The sequence below is a fragment of the Neophocaena asiaeorientalis genome, unplaced genomic scaffold (genome assembly GCF_003031525.2).
Source record: "Neophocaena asiaeorientalis asiaeorientalis breed wild unplaced genomic scaffold, Neophocaena_asiaeorientalis_V1.1 scaffold282, whole genome shotgun sequence".
NCBI lineage: Eukaryota > Metazoa > Chordata > Mammalia > Artiodactyla > Phocoenidae > Neophocaena > Neophocaena asiaeorientalis.
The window spans coordinates 983388-1002034 of NW_020172595.1; the positions used below are offsets into that span (position 1 = coordinate 983388).

Consider the following 18647-nt stretch of genomic DNA (forward strand, 5'->3'; position numbering starts at 1 on the left):
TTATTTGTCCTGGTGAGGTCGGGCTAACTGTCCAACCGAGAATTAAGTAAGCTCAGTTCACCAGCATTTCTTCTTTGTCCGTTATCGCCTACGGGCTGGACGTCTACTTCCGTGGAGAAGATTGAGGATGGTTTAAGTGTGTTGGATTAAGCGCTATAGAGCAGTGTTTCTCAAACTTTAACAGGTACAGGATTCATCCGGGGCTTTTGTTAAAATGCGGGTTCCGATTCGGTAGGTCTGGGATGGATTCTTCGTTTCTTCATTTCTAACAAATCTAACAAGTTTACAGGTGATGGCTGGTGATCCATAGACCATCCTTTGAATAGCGAGGCTATAGAATAGATGTGTAGGCCCGTGCTGTGGAAGGGCAGAAGGGGTGGGAGTTGGGATCGGGAAAAGCAGACCCAAAGATCCCCTGGAATTTGTCAGGTAGAGAAGGGAGAACAGTACAGGTGTAAAGGTTAGCTCCTGGAAGACAAGACTGTATTTCTTTTTTTAATGAAATATTTTTAAAATAAATTTATTTATTTATTTTTGGCTGCGTTGGGTCTTCGTTGCTGCACGTGGGCCTTCTCTAGTTACGGAAAGCAGGGGCTACTCTGCGTTGCGGTGTGTGGGATTCTCATTGCAGTGGCTTCTCGTTACAGAGCATGAGCTCTAGGCTCGCAGGCTTCAATAGTTGTGGCACGTGGGCTCAGTAGTTGTGGCTTGTGGGCTCTAGAGCGTCCACTCAGTAGTTTTGGTGCAGGGGCTTAGTTGCTCCGCGGCATGTGGGATCTTCCCAGACCAGGGCTCAAACCCATGTCCCCTACATTGGCAGGCGGATTCTTAACCACTGCGCCACCAGGGAAGCCCGACAAGACTGTATTTCTTGTCTTTGTATTCCTACCACCTAACTGCACCTTGCAGAATTAGAGCTTAGAAAGTATCCAGTAATACTAAAAGTGTTGAGCTTGTTCAGAGAATGGTGGATAACCTGGTGTGGATATCCCATAAGGTGCTTGGTGAGAAGTGAGGTTAGAATGTAAGGGATGGGAGGGTAGGAACTTTATGTTAATCTGTTTACCAGTGTATCCCTGGAGTCTGGTACAGTGCCAGGCCTCTGCACAACAATCCTGGCCAGTCCTTGGGTAGGAATGACTTAGTCATTGGGAAGAACAGAGGCTGAGCAGTTGAGAATTGGATATGAGAATGTAAACTCCGTGAGGGCAGGAGTTTTTGTCTCTTTATTTATCCCTGTATCCCTAGTACCTAGCAGTGGGACAGGCTTCGATAAGTGTTTGTTAAATGAACCACTGAAAAGAAGTTTGGAAGCTGAGAGGTCCTATTCAGGCTGATGGACATGGTGTGAAGCCTTGGGGAAGAGAGAGGATGAAGGCCGGTTTAAGGTCAAGTTACTCCTTAAATTAGGAACAGGGCAGAGTAGGTGGGCAGGGATCAGGAGTTGGTCACACCCCCTTATTCTCTCCTCTTCTGACAGGTCCCAAGGAAGGCTGTGGTGGAAAAGCCAGCTCGGGCAGCAGAGCGAGAGGCCAGAGCCCTGCTGGAAAAGAACCAATCCTACAGGTTGCTGGAGGACAGTGAGGAGAGCAGCGAGGAGACTGTAGGCAGGGCCGGGAGCAGTCTCCGGAAGAAGCTGAAAAAACGGAAACACCTCAGGAAGAAACGTCAGGAGGAAGAGGAAGAAGAAGAGGAGGAAGACTTTTCTGAGAAAGGAAAGAGGAAGACACAGTAAGTCAGAAGTAGGGTGAGAGAGGATGGGGCAGGTGGATGATGGGACAGTAAGCCTCTGGATGCCCTTAGTTAATGCTCCGGGCTGGGCTGCAGGGGGAGTAAACAGCAGACGGAGAAGCCAGAGTCAGAGGATGAGTGGGAGCGGACAGAGCGAGAGCGCCTTCAGGACCTGGAGGAGCGCGATGCGTTCGCCGAGCGGGTTCGGCAGCGGGACAAGGACCGGACTCGCAACGTCCTGGAGCGGTCAGACAAGAAGGTGTGTAGAAGCAGCACGTCCCGTCAGTGCCCAGAAGATCCCTGGGTCCAGTGTGAGGTTGGGTGTGATTGCAGAAAGTGATCTCTGGGAAGACAAGGGGCTGCCTCCAGTGATCTGGTAATGTCTTTGGGTCTTTGGGCTAAGGTGGCTCTCTGCTGAACCTGCAGCCCCAGAGATTCCTCAGTGAAGGGGGAACATTTTTTTGGCTAGGGAACATCAGGATGATACCTGTGATTCTAGAAGGGCAGTGGCTGTGGGTGTGGGGACTCTTGGCCACTCTTGCCTTCTTCTCCTAGGCTTATGAAGAGGCTCAGAAGCGCCTCAAGATGGCTGAGGAAGACCGGAAAGCCATGGTGAGTCCCAGTGCCCAGGAAGACAAAAGGAAAGACTTACTGAAGGAGTGTGGTTAAGGATAGGGAGAAAGTGTGCACAGGAAGTGCAGTGGGGCTGCTGGTGGGGTGTTGGGTCTCTGGAGGAGGGGGCTCGGTCGACAGGAGCCTGCTGAGGGTGGATTAAGTTGTAGAGGGAAGAAAACGGCCCAGAAACCCTCTTTGACTCCTAGGATCAGATCACACTGTGTGTTAGTGAGGGGAGTGTGAGCTTTCCCTGTTCCTGAGACTTAAAGAGACGTACTCCAAAGGCAGCTGGGTGTTCAAGGGGCGGCTGCAGGACAGGGGCAGAGCAGAGTCCTGCTGCCCACGGGCATGCTGACCCCTGAGCTTGGGTACAGCATCTCCACATACCTTCTTACCACCTGATCCCTCCGTGCCCCACGGGGCCTTGTGATCTCCCACTGGTTTCCTGATTTGGTCTTCTCACTGCACGGGGACAGAGCCCTTGTAATTCATAAACTGGACTTGTTACGGGGTTAGCCTAGGTAGGGTTGCAGTTTTCCAAAGGTCTGGTCTTCCCATTAAGTCACACTTAGATTTCCCCAAAGAATTTTGAGGCTCTTGGTGTCCTGAAAATGGCCTAGTGGCCATCAGCTCTCTCCTGACATATCCATCTCAGCTCACACCCCACAAAGTGACTGTGGCCAGACTTCTGAGACATCTCTCGTTGCTGGTGTAGTGTTTTTACTTTCCTGAATTTTTCTTTTCTTTTTCAATTATGAAAATTTTCAAACAAATAGGAAAGTTGAAAGAATAGTATAAGGCAATTTTTAAAAATTTTTATTTATTTATTTATTTATATTTTGGCTGAGTTGGGTCTTTGTTGCTGCGCGTGGGCTTTCTCTAGTTGCAGCGATGGGGGGCTATTCTTCATTATGGTGTGCGGCCTTCTCATTGCGGTGGCTTCTCTTGTTGCGGATCACGGGCTGTAGGCATACAGGCTTCAGTAGTTGTGGCGTGTGGGCTCTAGAGTGCAGGCTCAGTAGTTGTGGCGCACGGGCTTAGTTGCTCCGTGGTATGTGGGATCTTCCCAGACCAGGGCTCGAACCTGTGTTCCCTGCATTGGCAGGCGGATTCTTACCCTTGCGCCACCAGAGAAGTCCCTGCAATGCCTATGTAAATGGTGGCTTTTTTCTTTTCCTCTCTTTTTGAACCATTTAAAAGTTTTAGACATCATGGCATTTTGTCCCATCAGCATGTACCTGGTAAGATATTTCTCTAAAACCACAGTGCCTTTGTCACACCTGGGCAGATGTTTCTCATATATCAACCAAGAACCTGCCTACAGTAAGATTTCTCCAGTTACCCCAAAATGTCTTTAATAACTGCTTTTTGCAAACTGGAATCCAGTCAGGGTTCACGCATTGCATTTGGTTGTTAGGTTTCTTCAGTTTGTTTCATTTCCCCCTTCTCTCTCTTTCTTTCTGTCTCATCTTGTACCGTGTCCTACATTCTGGATTTATCTGATCCTTATCTTGTGGTATTAAGTTCTGTCCCAGTGCTTTCTTTAAAGTGGAAATTGGGTCCACAGCTTGCTTGACTCAGATTAAACAGCTGTGGCAGCAACACCTCTTGGGTGGTGATGTGCACGTCATATCAGGGGGACACACTGTCCAGCTGTGTGCGCATTAGTGCTGGTATCCTTCCTGCCAACAGCCTCTCAGCTGATGGTTTAGCAACCACTGCTAATCCTTTCCTGAATCGCTTATGTCATGGGGGATTGCAAAGTGGTGATTTGTGGATCCTGACATTCCTTCTTCATTTATCGGCTAGCCTTTTTATATAAAGAAGAACTTTTCCTCAACAACAAGGAATGGGCTACAGTGCCTTCCTCAAAGTGAGGGCAAATGCTTAATTGTTTCCTTTTAATTACTAATTTTCAGAGTAAAGAGTCTGCTGTAATATTCACCTCACCGGTGACAGAAGTTTTTTTCCTGTTGTTTGTACGCATGTCATGTTGGACTCATGAATTTTTATTTCTCAGTATTTTATAATTGCATATCATTATTCTTTTTGATGCTCAAATTGTCCTGATTTCTTGCCCATATTTTAAAAAGACATCCATCTGCCTCACCCATCAGGCCAGGCCGAAGGAGTATTTATTTGATTGTGGTACTCAGATCAGGTCATGAGCATAAACTCCATTTTAAGACGTGATAGAACAAACAAGAAAAACCAAGCAATTAAATCAAATCAGGGCCCCCAAGGGGAGGGCAGCAGTGGGGTTTTGTCACTGCAGTAGAGGAGCTTGTTGTGAACACAGGGAAGATTGTGTTGCCACAGTGGGAGGGCTTAGGGTTAGGGTCCAGAAAGGCCTTCAGCATGTGGCCAGTCTTCTGTCATCCACAGTGTGCCCTGAAAAGCCTGTATTGAAAGGAAACACGTAGAAGCCAAATGACCCATTGTCTGAGGGGGAGAAGTTAGTCCCTGAGCTAAACATCCCTCATTACATTTTGCCTCACAGAACCACTCTCTGATGCTTCCAACCTTTTTGTGTGTAATTTATTTTTCCCTTTTCCTCAAACTGCAGTCATTTGGTTCAAGACTGGGGAGCATATCACTGGGGAGGAAGAATACCTATTTTTGGCTCACGCAGGGTTTCCAACTGTCTCAGTTGTTTTCAGTTTGAGACCTGTGCTTCCAAATGCTGGTATCAGCTGTTATGTTTTTCCCCTTTCCACTAAGTCGAATAAAACAGCAAGAGTACAATATAAAATATGCACATAATCACCTTAGCTCTAGTGAATTTATATTGGCACAGATGGTCAGGCTGCCTGGAAGGACGTCCAGCTGGGTCCTCCTGCTGGAAGGCAGCGTGTGGGCCCAGCGTTGGGCATGTTGTCAGTCGCGTTGTCCAGTGCAGAGGGAAGGAAGGTAGAGGACACATCTTTAGGTTCTCTTGCCGGCCTGTCGGAGGTTGTCACTCTTAGGGGTATGTGAGGAAAAGGGTCACTCTTCCAGCGAGAAGAGGCTCTGACTGCCCTGGGCTGACCCAGGTCCCTGAGCTGCGGAAGAAATCCCGCCGAGAATACCTGGCCAAGCGGGAGCGCGAGAAGCTTGAGGACCTGGAGGCCGAGCTGGTGGACGAGGAGTTCCTCTTTGGGGATGTGGAGCTGAGCCAACATGAGCGGCGCGAGCTCAGATACAAGCGGCGAGTGCGGGATCTGGCCCGGGAGTACCGGGCGGCTGGGGAGCAGGAGAAGCTGGAGGCCACCAATCGCTACCACATGCCCGAGGAGACGCGAGGACAGGTGAGGCGAGGGGGTTGCCGCTTCAGCCCCGGTGCCCGAGCAGATGGGAGGGAAGGCTTCCGGGGCTTAGGCGGTGGCTTGGCTGGCCCCTTCCTTGTCTTGCCTTTCTCTGGGGGCGGGGGTAGCGGCTGGGGAGGGGGTGCTGGGCAGAGAGGGCAGCTCTGTCTCCACGTGCCCCTCTCTCTTTAGCCCGCACGAGCGGCGGATCTAGTGGGGGAGGAGTCCGGTGCCCCTGGGGAGGAGCAGCGGCGCTGGGAGGAGGCCCGGCTTGGGGCAGCGTCCCTGAAGTTTGGGGCCCGAGATGCTGCCTCCCAGGAGCCCAAGTATCAGCTGGTGCTGGAGGAAGAGGAGACCATCGAGTTCGTCCGGGCCACTCAGCTCCAGGGTGATGAGGTGAGGGGGTGGGCGCTGGGATGTCCCGAGGAGTGTGGGAGCCGGCCCTGAAACTCACAGCCCTTCTCCTCCTTCTCAGGAGCCGTCAGCCCCACCCGTTCCAACCCAGGCCCAGCAGAAGGAGTCCATCCAGGTCGTCCGCCGCAGCCTCCCGGTGTTCCCGTTCCGCGAGGAGCTGCTGGCCGCCATTGCTAGTCATCAGGTCCTCATCATCGAAGGCGAGACAGGCTCGGGCAAGACCACCCAAATCCCACAGTACCTCTTTGAGGAGGTATGGCAGCCTCAGCCTCCGCTGGCACTGACCAGCACAGTCCTGTCAGGTCCTTTACGTGGGATTTTGAGTAGTCACTTTCCTTCTGTATTTCAGTCCTTTAGTCTTTTCTGCTAAGTGGTGAGGTTCTCGAGAATAAGGACCACACCCTTTTCATGCTTCTGTTCTCACTTCCTGCCACGGTGTCCATGCCTGATAGGTGTTCTGTAGGTTAGTGTTGGAAGGAGGTATAGACGGTTAGATGGTGGCGTGTGGGTGTGAACATGGACCCCGCTCCACCAGCCCGGCCTCTGCTCCTCCTCAGGGCCAAGGAATGAGGAGTGAAAAGACTTTTCCTGCTTTTTTACCTTCCCTTGATCCCCTTGCTTTTGGGTCTGCCCAGCCGGTCAGTCCTTTTCCAGCTTGAATCTCGCATAGCCCCGAACTTGATGACCCAAAGGGCTGGGACTGCCTAGGGCTGGGTGAGGACCCTTTGTGGGCCCTGGGTCTGCCATCCTACCTGTTTGCCCTTCTTGTCTGGTTTTCTGCTCTGTCTGTTTCTCTGTTCCCCCTGCCCTGCATTTCCAACTTCTCTGAATTGCTGGGCCCCAGCTGCATATTTGTCAAAAGGAAAGCCTCCTCTTTCTTCTTGTCATGCAGGGTTACACAAAGAAAGGTGTGAAGATTGCCTGCACCCAGCCCCGGAGAGTGGCAGCCATGAGTGTGGCTGCCCGAGTGGCCCGGGAGATGGGTGTGAAGCTTGGGAATGAGGTGAGATCTGTGGGGACTGAGGGACGAGGGGAGCCCCTAGGGTCTGGGACTCAGCCCCCGCTGCCTGCAGGTCCCCTCAACCTCCACCGGTCCAGGTGCTCACCCTTGTCCCTTTGCCCTCCCTTCTGGGGGCAACAGCCCAACTGTCGATCACTAATGGCCCACATGACAGGTCGGCTACAGCATCCGCTTTGAGGACTGCACATCAGAGCGAACTGTCCTGCGCTACATGACGGATGGGATGCTTCTCCGGGAGTTCCTCTCTGAGCCTGACCTTGCGAGTTACAGGTACGCACGGACCCCCCAGCTCCCACGAGAGGGGGTGCTGCCCGCCTTCACCTCCCTCCGGTCTGCTGCCCTCCTGTTCTTCAGTACCCTCCTTTATCTCCTTTAATCTTTGGCTTTTCCCTCCTATCTTCCCACCTGGCCATTTTGGCCATTGTCTTCTCTTCTGATTTATCCACCAGTTCTTTTTTCTTAAATTATTTATTTATCTGTTTTTGGCTGTGTTGGGTCTTCATTGCTGCGCACAGGCTTTCTCTAGCTGTGGCGAGCAGGGGCTACTCTTCGTTGCGGTGCGCGGGCTTCTCATTGCGGTGGCTTCTCTTGTTGTGGAGCACGGGCTCTAGGTGCATGGGCTTCAGTAGTTGTAGCACGTGGGCTTAGTAGTTGTGGCTCCTGCACTCTATAGAGCGCAGGCTCAGTAGTTGTGGCGCATGGGCTTAGTTGCTCCACGGCATGTGGGATCTCCCTGGACCAGGGTCTGAACCTGTGTCCCCTGCCTTGGCAGGCGGATTCTTAACCACTGCGCTACCTGGGAAGTCCTGTCCACCAGTTTTTGAATCTTTATGGTTCGAACAGTCTTATAACTGAGATGGGCCCGGAGGGTAGAAGAGGCTACAGAGAAAGCCTTTCTGTGTCTCCCCAGTTGTTCCCAGAGTTCAGAAAACAACCAGGATGGTAGAATGGTGCTGTGGCTACTTGAGAAGCCACGTGAAGACCACTTGCAAAAACTTAGAATGTTCAGCTTGGAGGGGAAAACTCAGACATCCTGGTTCCCTCTAAATATGTGAAGGGCTATTATTACATGAGAAAGGGACCAGACTTGTTTTATGTGACCCCAGAGAGCACAGCTAGGAGCCATGGGGGAGGTTACAGGGAGGCGGATTTCAGATCAATACCGACAAGCCATAGTGTGGCAGAGATGGCGGGGGCTGTCAGAGTGCTTGCGCCCTGACTCTTAAGCCTCTGGCCCACATCTTGGAGTGGCTTGATCTGTGAATAATGAGTTCTCAGTGCCGGCATTGGCCAAGCAGGGGTTGGATGAGCATGTCTTGTGGGGGAGAAGTGATTCATGGATGGGATGAGGGTGGAGCCAGGCCAGCTGAGCAGTACTTGCCTTTTCAGCTCTTAGGAGACTGGATTTCTGGTCCTAGAAGGTTACACTGGAGCAATGGGACAGATATGATTTGGTCCTTTTCTCAGAGGAAAAACCTCTGAGAACCCATGGAGGCCACCTAATGCGAGAGTGTTCAGGCTGTGGGGTTTTCCCATCACGCCAGCCTGCTTTGTGAAATGGCTGAGGACTTCACCATCATGGTCACAGTTAGGCACAAAGGGTTGAAGTGGGGGATGAGCTCCTGCGGGCTTGGCAGGAAATCCAAAGACTAGAGCAAGGAGAAAGAAGGTGACACACATATAGCTAAGTTACGAGGAGACCAAGAAGCCTGCAGAGTCCTCTCAGGTTGGGGTGGGAGGGCTCATCCGGCCCCTCTCTCCAGAAAGAGGCATCAGGGTCAATCAGGGATGCACGGCAGGTGCCCCAGAGGACCCCGGGAGCTTCGGGGCTGTTCACATCATGGTGCTTCAGGTCTGTCTGTTCCTTCCTGGCCAGGCTGGGGGCCTGTCCTCTCATCCGGCGACCCCAGCGTCCCCTCCTGCATTACCCACCTCCCCTTGCTCACTGGTGACCCCGTTCCTTCCTCAGCGTGGTGATGGTGGATGAGGCCCACGAACGGACCCTGCACACAGACATTCTCTTTGGGTTGATCAAGGATGTTGCTCGATTCCGACCTGAGCTCAAGGTCCTGGTGGCTTCAGCCACACTGGACACTGCCCGCTTTTCCACCTTCTTTGATGATGCCCCCGTCTTCCGGATCCCTGGACGCAGGTTTCCAGTTGACATCTTCTATACCAAGGTGCCCCCTCAGGGAGGTTGGGCTTAAGAGTGAAGGCAGTGGAGCCTTTGAAGGAGATTGTCCCAAGGAGGGGAGGACGGGATGGAGAGTCCAAAGGGAAACTGGGGTAAAGTGTATGTCGAGCTGGGAGGAGAGGAAGGGATTTGCCTGAGCAGGTGGCCTTCCTGCGGCCCTGCCTCCTCCCCCACAGGCCCCGGAGGCAGACTACCTGGAGGCCTGCGTGGTGTCTGTGCTACAGATTCACGTGACCCAGCCCCCGGGCGACATCCTGGTGTTCCTGACGGGACAGGTGCGTGATGTGGGGCGGGTGTGTGATGTGTGAACCCCAGGGGAAGACAGGGCTGGCAGGTCAGCCTCTCGTGACTCTGGGTCCCACACAGCTCTCCCCACCCAAATCCAGGAGGAGATTGAGGCTGCCTGTGAGATGCTCCAGGATCGCTGCCGCCGCCTGGGCTCCAAAATCCGGGAGCTCCTGGTGCTGCCCATTTACGCCAACCTGCCTTCCGATATGCAGGCGCGGATCTTCCAGCCCACGCCCCCTGGGGCACGGAAGGTCAGTTGGAGAAACCCACATTCTTCACCCCTGTGGTTCACGCAACTAGTAGTGAAAAGGAAAGTGTGTGCCTGCCCTGTGCAAGGTGTGTCATGGGCACTGGTGCAGCTGCGAGGCGGGGTGGCAGTTCCTTGCCTCTGGAGCTGGAGAGAGAGGGTGATGACAGCGGGAATGGCGAGATAGCCAAATGTGTGATCCAGAAAGTGAGCGTGGTAGAGGTACAGAGGAGAAGGGAGGCCCTTGGTGTGCCAGGAGGTGGGATTTGGTCTGGAGGACCTTTAGGGAAGATGATGGGGGAATATCAGAGGAAGGCTTAAGGGGTGTCTGAAGTCAGAGTACTCCAGCAGGCTTAGGGGAAGGCTCACATGGTGAAGTAGTGGGAGACAGGCTAAAAACAACTTTGAATGGTGATTAGAGAGGGCCTTTGATGGCAGGAGGAAGAGTGTGGACTTTAGACCAGTTAGTGGCCATCAAAGGATTTTGAGCAAAGATGTAACTTTTCATTCAACAAATATTTAAAGAGTTCCTCCCGCGTTCCAGGTACTGTTCTAGGGGATGAGGATACAGCAATGAACAACACAAGTCGCTAGCCTCCTGGAGTTTAGTCTAATGTAAGTTAGGAGACAGTGAGCACATGAACGCCTGATATCGATTCGTGGCAAATGCTCTGAAGAGGCACAGTGCGGCACGGGAATACAGAGGCTGACCCCGGGGTGTCAGGAGAGGAATGGCAGGAAGGGATTTTCCTTAGGGTGTAGGGAAGGCCTCTCCCTCTCTGATAAGGTGAGAGTGAAGCTGGGGCCTCACCCAGGCCAGGGAAGGAGCCAGGCTGACATCTGGGAGAAGAGCACGCCAAGTAGAGGGAATAGCGCACGAGGAGGGCAGGCGTGAGGATGGGGCGGCTGTGAGGATGGGCGTGAGGTGAGCTCAGCAGTGGGCAGGGATGGAGCGAGGAGCCCTGGTGCTAGGAGGTGAGATCAGGAAAGTAGCCAGGGCCTGGAGGACTCAGGGCCTGAAGGGGTTTGGATGTGATTCTCAGGTAGGGTGGGAGGCCGCTGATGGATGGCGGGGAGTGATGTGACAGGCTCACATTTTAAAAGGACCATTCTGGATGCCGTGTAACCAGGGCTAGGAGTAGAGCAGGGAGACTAATCAGGGGGCTGTTGTAGGGAGTAACGTGTAAAGGTGAATATGAAAGTGACAGTGGGGCTTCCCTCGAGGTCCAGTGGTTAGGACTCCACGCTTCCACTGCAGGGGTCGCGGGTTTGATCCCTGATTGGGGGAACTAAGACCCCACATGCTGTGCGGTGCAGACAAAAACTAAAAAACCAATTAAAAAAAAAAAAAGTGACAGTGGGGCTTCCCTCGAGGTCCAGTGGTTAGGACTCCACGCTTCCACTGCAGGGGTCGCGGGTTTGATCCCTGATTGGGGGAACTAAGATCCCACATGCTGTGCGGTGCAGACAAAAACTAAAAAACAAATTAAAAAAAAAAAAAAGTGACAGTGGGGAAGATGGGGCCGGAACCTGACACCCCCAGCTCCCACCTCTGAAAAAACCCCTGAACCCCCTTCATTTCCTTTCCTGTCCTTTCCGCCTTATGCCCTGCTAATCCCCATATCTCCTCTCTTCTACTGGCCTGTCCCCCTCTCCCGACCTTGGCCACAAATCTCCTCAGCTCCTGCTCCTTTGCACCTGTTCGTCTACTCCGCGTATTCCAGAATTACTTCCTCTGGGTAACTAGGTGGGTGGGATTTACCGGCAATCCCACATCCTCTCATTCAGGTAGTTGTGGCAACGAACATCGCCGAGACCTCGCTCACCATCGAGGGCATCATTTACGTGCTGGACCCGGGGTTCTGTAAGCAGAAGAGCTACAACCCGCGCACGGGCATGGAATCGCTCACCGTCACACCCTGCAGCAAGGTTGGCCTGGGCTTGAGCAGGGTCTCCACGGGGCGAGGGGGAGAACAGGCCAGCTCAGAAGCGGTGGAGGCTGCTTAGAGCAAGGGGGATTAGCGGTCCACACCCTCCCAGATTTCTTGCAGAAATACTGCCCTTTCTCTTTTCCATCACGAGATGGTCCGTGGGCCTGACAAATTGTCCTTTCTTTCCAGGCCTCAGCCAGTCAGCGAGCTGGTCGGGCGGGTCGGGTGGCTGCAGGGAAGTGCTTCCGCCTGTATACCGCCTGGGCCTATCAGCACGAGCTGGAAGAAACCACAGTGCCCGAGATTCAGAGGACCAGCCTGGGCAACGTCGTGTTGCTGCTCAAGAGTTTAGGTGACTGGGGTCCCCCAGTCCTCCTGAGACAGAAGGGGTGGGGCTAGCTTGTGCTTGTGAAGGGACTCTGTTCTACCCCCTCACATCTTTCTCCAGGGATCCACGACCTAATGCACTTTGATTTCCTGGACCCTCCGCCATATGAGACCCTGCTGCTGGCTTTGGAGCAGCTGTACGCGCTGGGGGCCCTCAACCACCTTGGGGAGCTCACCACGGTGAGGTGGGAGGGCGGCAGGCTGGGGCAGGAGGAAGGCTGGGGTGACCCCTCGAGAGTTGGAGGGACACCTGAGGGAGGAGTGGCCTCAACTCTGTCTTTCCTCTCCTTAGTCTGGTCGAAAGATGGCAGAGCTGCCGGTGGACCCCATGCTGTCTAAAATGATCCTGGCCTCTGAGAAGTAAGCCCCTGACTCGGCCGGGCCCCCAGCACACACACTGGCCCTGCCTCTTTCTGTCTCTGGAGCCGTCTTTGTGATCTTGCTTTTTCTCTCCGCCACATTCTTCTTTAACAAATAACGAGTCATTAGATAAGTTTTATTGCCCCTCTTGAGGCCCACAGGGATCAGTAAGACACTGTCCTGTCTTCGGTTATGATTATCAGAGGCGTGAAATTGACAAGCGTGTAGAAAATTCGGGGGCATGAATGAAAGTGGAAGATTCTCCATCGTGAGGAGTGCTGAGTGAGGGCTGCTTTGGGGACTTACTCATTCCTAAGGTTTCAGACTAGAGCATTTAGAAACAGCTGTGGAGGGGCCGCCTTTAAATGCCCTTCCTCTGCTATGGTTGAGGTTAAATGTCATTACATGAACTTAAAGGGATTGCTGTAATGTGCACCTTCGTACTGCAGAACCCGCAGAGGGCCCTGGTGCCTTCCTGCCCCTGCCTCCCTGGATCTCTCTCCTGTTAACCGTTTTATCTGTAACCTGAGCCTCACCTCCTTCACCCCCATACCGTTGCCCCTGCCACCAAAATCAATCTACTCTCTGATTTGTAGCCGTTAGCCCAACTTGCTGTCCCCACGTGAGGACATCCACCACACAGCGATCACTTTCCTCCTCACTGCGCCTGTTCCTGTTGCTGTGTCTCGCTTTGAACTCCCATGCCTTTCCCTTCCTGCCCCAGGTACAGCTGTTCGGAGGAGATCCTGACAGTGGCTGCCATGCTCTCTGTCAACAACTCCATCTTCTACCGACCCAAGGACAAGGTCGTCCATGCCGACAATGCTCGTGTCAACTTCTTCCTCCCTGGTGGGGACCACCTGGTTCTGCTGAACGTTTATACACAGGTCACTGGGCTTGGGTGAGTGGGAGTGAGGGGGACGTGGGGGACTCTGGTTCCGCTGTATACTTAACAGCCCCTCTTCCCCCCCTCTTTTTCAACCCTTTTCACAGTGGGCTGAGAGTGGTTACTCTTCCCAGTGGTGCTATGAGAACTTTGTACAGTTCAGATCGATGCGCCGAGCCCGGGATGTGCGGGAACAGCTGGAGGGGCTCCTGGAACGCGTGGAAGTCGGTCTCAGTTCCTGCCAGGGGGACTATATCCGTGTCCGAAAGGTCAGCGTTTCTAGTCTGCTGCTGTCCACGCAGTGTCTCCCGAGGAGCAAGCTTCTCCTCTGGGGCCAGTGGCCTGAGAACGTGCCCCTTCCCCTGTGGAAGGTGTGCTCTCCCTGTGCTTTCTTTCCGGACCACTGAAAGGCCCTTACCTTTCTAGTTCTCCCAAAGCCTGAACTAAAAAGGCAGTGAGTGCTGAGGGTCCATGGACGCCTGCCTTTCCCACTGACTTCCTTTCCCACCTGCTCCACAGGCCATCACTGCTGGTTACTTTTACCACACAGCACGGTTGACTCGCAGCGGCTACCGCACGGTGAAACAGCAGCAGACGGTGTTCATTCATCCCAACTCTTCCCTCTTTGAGGAACAGCCACGCTGGTTGCTCTACCACGAACTTGTCTTGACCACCAAAGAGTTCATGAGACAGGTGAGGGGACCTTGCCCTGCCCAGGCAGGTGGGTTGTGTGGGAGATGGTATCCTGGCAAGCTAAAAACCCAGGTTCAAGTTGCTGGGACTGGCAGAGAAACAGGAAAGCACCTTGGTTTAAGGTAGGATAAGGTTGGAATGCATCCTTTCTAACAGCTGTCTCAGCATCTACTAAGATCTGAGAACTGTTTATTCACTCACTAAGTATTTGAATGCCCATTGTCTCAGTGTTTCAGGTGCCGGGGTGATGATGAACAAAGCAGATATGAGCTCCATCCTGAGTGTATTTCAGTCTTTATGTTCAGGCTTTTGTTTAGGGTTAGCTTACTTGTGCTCTTGAATAGCATGTAGAGACGTGTGTCTGCCCCTGGGATCCAGAGTATTAGAGCCAGGTACCCTTTCACCTAGCCCTGCAGTCAAAGGGGAAAGAAGAGAACCTTCTTTTAAATCACACAAACACATCAGAAACTAGGTTGGACAGAAGGGAGCCCTGCTGATGTTTTTCTCTTCCCTTCCAGGTATTGGAGATTGAGAGCAGTTGGCTTCTGGAGGTGGCTCCCCACTATTACAAGGCCAAGGAGCTAGAAGATCCCCATGCTAAGAAAATGCCCAGAAAAGTAGGCAAGACACGAGAGGAGCTAGGGTAAAGAGCAGAGAACATAACAGAACAAACAGAACGTTAACACCAGCTCCTTTTCCTTCTGTACATTATTTAATATCTATTAATAAAAATATTTTTAGAGTAAAGCTATGGGGAACCTTAGAGATTCAGAGAAGGTGACATGGAAATTCGATCTCATATATTCACTTAGATTTTATTATTTACAAGTTAAGTTACACAGCAGCTTTACACGGCATGAGATGGAAAGTAAAGGAGAAGAGAGAAGAGGGGAGGAAGCTGGCTCCTGAGGTCTTTGGCCACCTCCACCTCCTCCTCTTGTGCGTAGCAAGTCTTCCGTGCTGCCTCTGCCCCAGTTCCTGATCAGCCCTTGGAACACAGGTGTAAGTTGGGTTCTGGCTCCGACAGCCCCAGAGCCACCAGGGCTCCCACTAGCAGCTTCTTCACGGGCGTTGGGGGTGAGTGTGAAGGCATCAGCTGCAGGGAGAAAGGTTAATGCCAGCTGGTGGGATGTTCTACCCCATCACCCCACCCCTACACGGCCCTAGGACTCACTTTGTCTAGGCGATGGCGACAAATGAGGCCGTTGGAATTCAGGTAGAAGGTGGAATAGGCATCATAGGTCCTGGTGAAGGGAGAAAGGCTCACTGAGGGAGAAGGGGACTGGTCCCAAAGTTTAACTCAAGCATTTGTTTAAACTAGTAGTTCCTAAACTTTACTACATATTATATCACCTGGGGATCTTTTAAAAATCCTGAGGTTGTTCCCTGGCCCAATTAGATCAGAATGTCTGGCACTGATATTTTAAAAAGATTCCTGGATGATTCCACTGTGCAGCAAAGTTTGGGAACCACTGGTTTGGGCTGAGCCTAAGAATTTCTTGGGATTCTACCTGTGCCAGAAATTTACCAGGTACTTTACCTAAGGTTGTGAGGCACCGCTTATGAGACGGGAGTTTTCATGTCTTCAGTAAGTATTTGAGTACCTACTATGTGCCAGGTAATGTACATGAAGAAGCTGAGTTCAGAAGCTTCCTAATAGATTCAGAGTCTCTATTTTTTGTTAGATTAAAGTAGACAAAAACAAGATCCTGCCCTCAAGGAGCCTGCAGTCAAGTCAAGGTAGATCCAGGATTGTCTAGAAGACTAGACCATAGATTCCCAAAAGGGTAAGATTAGGAAATTGTAGTGCGTTTCTTTTCTCACTTCTCTTACCGGTAAAGCTCTTCCTTGTCACGCTTATAGAAACGCAGAAAGAGTAGGTGGATGGGCAGCCCCACAAGCCGCCAGCGGGCTTGCAGGGTCCAATTCTCAGGGTGGCGGGTCAGCTGTAGAACCTCCAGCCGAAGCTGTGCAAAATAGTTCCAGGCCAGGAAGCGGCAGAGGGTCAGTGACAGAATGTACCATGTCCGGCCTCTGGGAGGAAGGAATGGGAAAGAAATCTCATGATGGCAGAATCAGAAAAACAAACTGGTATCTGACAGTGGGATGGGGAGCAGCAGTGAGAAGCGGCCTAGGACATTCTCTAATAAGTGAAAATAGCATTGGGTCCTTTTCCTCCCCAAGGCCCTACCCATTCGTGGATTCTCACTTGGTACGCATGTTCAGGATCTCATTGATGAATTCCACATCCGATGAGTAGAGAGTGTAGTCGTGGGAGTGAAGGAAGAGACTGGGAAGCTAGGTGGAAGAAGGCATCAGACCGGGAGGAAAGAAAAGATGATCCTATTTCTCAGTTTTCTATATTTAGTGTCTCTTTATTCATGAGTGAAAGGTCATCTCATCCCATGTTTAACTTCCCTAATCCAAACTGAGGAGCATCTTTTCCTTGGGAAATGTTTATAACATATTTATATGCCCGTCTCATGGTTCCCAGAAAGAATCCAGTTGACTGACTCCCTATTTTTAAAAATTACCTACATCCCTTCCCATTTCGGACAAAGGCCACTTCTGAACCGACTTACCTCTTGTTTCAGTCTCTCGTACATGACAGCCAGGTGCTCCTCCATACTCGGATCTCCTGATGGAGTGGCCGGGGAAGAGTGGGCAGTCCCAGAGGCTTGGAAAGGTATCAAAGCCCCAGGACAGGGGCAGGGAGGTCCCTCAAATAGGCTCCTAAGCCCATCCAGGCAGCCGCTGTGTAACTCAGGTCCTGGTCCCTCCTCCCCCTTTCCTGGGGGGAGAACCACCCATGGTGAGGTGAGGGCTTGGACCTGAGGGAGAGGTAGTGGGGGAGCTCGGGGAAGCAGCCGGGTGGGAGGGCTTGGGGGTGGGGGAGACCAGAAAAGAGGCAGAGATGGAGAAGTGGTTGTCACGGAGTGAGGCCAAAGAGGTGGGAATGGTAGGGCCCGTGGAGAAAGGTGGTCCTAAGGAGGAAGAACAAAAGGGAAAAAGATAATCCAGCTGCCTAATGCCCTGCCATCCAAACTGCCCATTAACAAGCTTCCAGTCCCACCTGCTCCTTCTGACAGGAGAGATGGAACTACTAGAGGGAAAATTCATATCCATCTCTACTTAAAACAGGAGGAAACACTTTCCTGTGACAAAAGTACACATACCTCCCCCAAACATTAGCAAGTACTTTTAGATTTGTTTAAGATTCCAAACCCGTTTGGGGGCAGGTCTGCCTCTCTTACAGCAAGAATCATAAGAGTGCATATTTGAAGAATGAACAAATGAATGAATAAGTTACAGGTCTTCTTGTACTGTGGCCTCTAACACAACTCCAGGAGTGTGTGAAGCAGAGGTTATATAGAGAAAAGTTAACATCCAACTGGAACTAGGAGACTTGAGTTCCAATTCTATCATGTAACCTTTGGCACTATCTCATTTCCTCAGCCTGAGGGAATGTCCTCCTATAAACGAGGACGATGAAAGCACACTGAGTTATTATGAGGACTATATGAGATAATAATTGTAAATAAAACTTTGCGACCTGTTAAGCAGTAAGCTCATCATTCGGGCTCCTCTAATGACACGAAAAGGCCCAAGGAGACTGTTAAAGGCTGGACCTCATGCCCCTGGTTTACTGATGTCGAAACTGCGATGAGGGAGAGGTCACCCAAAGTCAGGCCTGACCCGAGTCCCTGCGTTTCCAACGAACCCCCCCGAGGGGGTCTCATTATCGGGAGAGCGGGCGGGCCGCGCGGGTACCTCTGTCCCCGACGGTGTCCCGGAGGCGCCGTCTCCAACGGGGGCGTGGCCATCTTGCCCGCCCGGGCACAGGGGCCCGAACAGGGTCCACCCGGGCCGGCCTTCCCGCCGGGACCGCTATCCGGGTGCAAGATGCGCGGGCTGCAGAGCGCGGCCCGCAGGTCTGTCTGGTCGGCTCCCGGGAGGCGCCGCGAACTTCTCCGCCCCCTGCCCTTCAAATCACCTCCAGGCACAGGTAACCGCGGAAACGCGGGCGAAATGCGGACGCGCCCCACCGCCCCAGCTTCCAGCCCGCCTGCCCCCGCAGGCCCGGGAGATCGACGTCCCGTGCTCTACAGGGCTGGCGGCGCCGCCCTCGGATCCCAACGACCCCTAACCCCTAAACGCGCCGCCCCGCACAGGTGGGAAGGAGCGGCGGGACGTCACTGCGCCTGCGCGACACGGGGCGCGCGCTCCGCCCCGCACGCCGACTCTGGGGAGGGTCTCTCCCCGCCCCCTCTCCTCCCCTCCAGCTTCCCCTCTACTCTTACCTGGGGACGAGCCTGGTAGGCACGGAGGCAGGGGCCGAGGCGCCGGGCCGCCCCCCGGCTGGGCTGGTACATGATCTTCCGGGAATGGAGAGAGTACCTCCCGTGTCCGGCCTCCTCACAGGGGTGAGCGTGCCCCGGAGCCGGCTTCTTGAAGGGGAAAAGGGGGGGGGGGGTGAAGGGCTGAGGGGAGGGAAACGGAGATGTTGCGCGCTTGCGCACTGCGGCGGGTTCCAGGGAGGCGGTGAGGCGCTGGGTCTGCAGTAAGTGCGCCTGCGCTCGCCGGATCGGAGGCTGC

General features: G+C 52.9%; 2 protein-coding genes across 2 annotated transcripts in view; one reads left to right on the forward strand and one right to left on the reverse strand.

Annotated features, from left to right (window-relative positions):
- DHX16 (DEAH-box helicase 16) overlaps nt 1–14798 on the forward strand; it is a 15397-nt gene extending 599 nt beyond the window's left edge. The window contains exons 2-20 of the mRNA XM_024738603.1: nt 1481–1731; nt 1828–1990; nt 2287–2343; nt 5379–5633; nt 5823–6026; nt 6106–6297; nt 6937–7047; nt 7220–7335; nt 9035–9245; nt 9436–9534; nt 9646–9798; nt 11583–11723; nt 11915–12077; nt 12174–12292; nt 12405–12472; nt 13197–13359; nt 13466–13627; nt 13878–14051; nt 14570–14798. Of these exons, the coding sequence (XP_024594371.1) occupies nt 1481–1731; nt 1828–1990; nt 2287–2343; nt 5379–5633; nt 5823–6026; nt 6106–6297; nt 6937–7047; nt 7220–7335; nt 9035–9245; nt 9436–9534; nt 9646–9798; nt 11583–11723; nt 11915–12077; nt 12174–12292; nt 12405–12472; nt 13197–13359; nt 13466–13627; nt 13878–14051; nt 14570–14698 (2931 nt within the window). The 3' untranslated portion in view covers nt 14699–14798. The remainder of the gene's footprint in view (nt 1–1480; nt 1732–1827; nt 1991–2286; nt 2344–5378; nt 5634–5822; nt 6027–6105; nt 6298–6936; nt 7048–7219; nt 7336–9034; nt 9246–9435; nt 9535–9645; nt 9799–11582; nt 11724–11914; nt 12078–12173; nt 12293–12404; nt 12473–13196; nt 13360–13465; nt 13628–13877; nt 14052–14569) is intronic.
- A 47-nt stretch (nt 14799–14845) lies between these two features.
- On the reverse strand, nt 14846–18516 carry CUNH6orf136 (chromosome unknown C6orf136 homolog). Its single transcript, XM_024738604.1, has 6 exons — nt 18353–18516; nt 16634–17035; nt 16261–16349; nt 15885–16085; nt 15226–15295; nt 14846–15147 (listed from the first exon to the last, which is right to left on the reverse strand). Exons 1-6 carry the CDS (start codon nt 18422–18424, stop codon nt 15034–15036), a joined length of 948 nt encoding a protein of 315 aa, XP_024594372.1. The 5' UTR covers nt 18425–18516; the 3' UTR covers nt 14846–15033.
- Between the last annotated feature and the right edge of the window lie 131 nt (nt 18517–18647).

What these genes read in the sequence shown, in the direction of transcription:
- CUNH6orf136 (XM_024738604.1), bottom strand. Translation starts at nt 18,424, where the DNA reads ATGTACCAGCCCAGCCGGGGGGCGGCCCGGCGCCTCGGCCCCTGCCTC. An exon ending in CCTACCAGGCTCGTCCCCAG is followed by an intron (nt 17,036 to 18,352) that starts GTAAGAGTAGAG and finishes CTTCCTCCTTAG; the next exon opens with GACCACCTTTCTCCACGGGC. An exon ending in GTCGCCATCGCCTAGACAAA is followed by an intron (nt 15,148 to 15,225) that starts GTGAGTCCTAGG and finishes TTCTCCCTGCAG; the next exon opens with CTGATGCCTTCACACTCACC.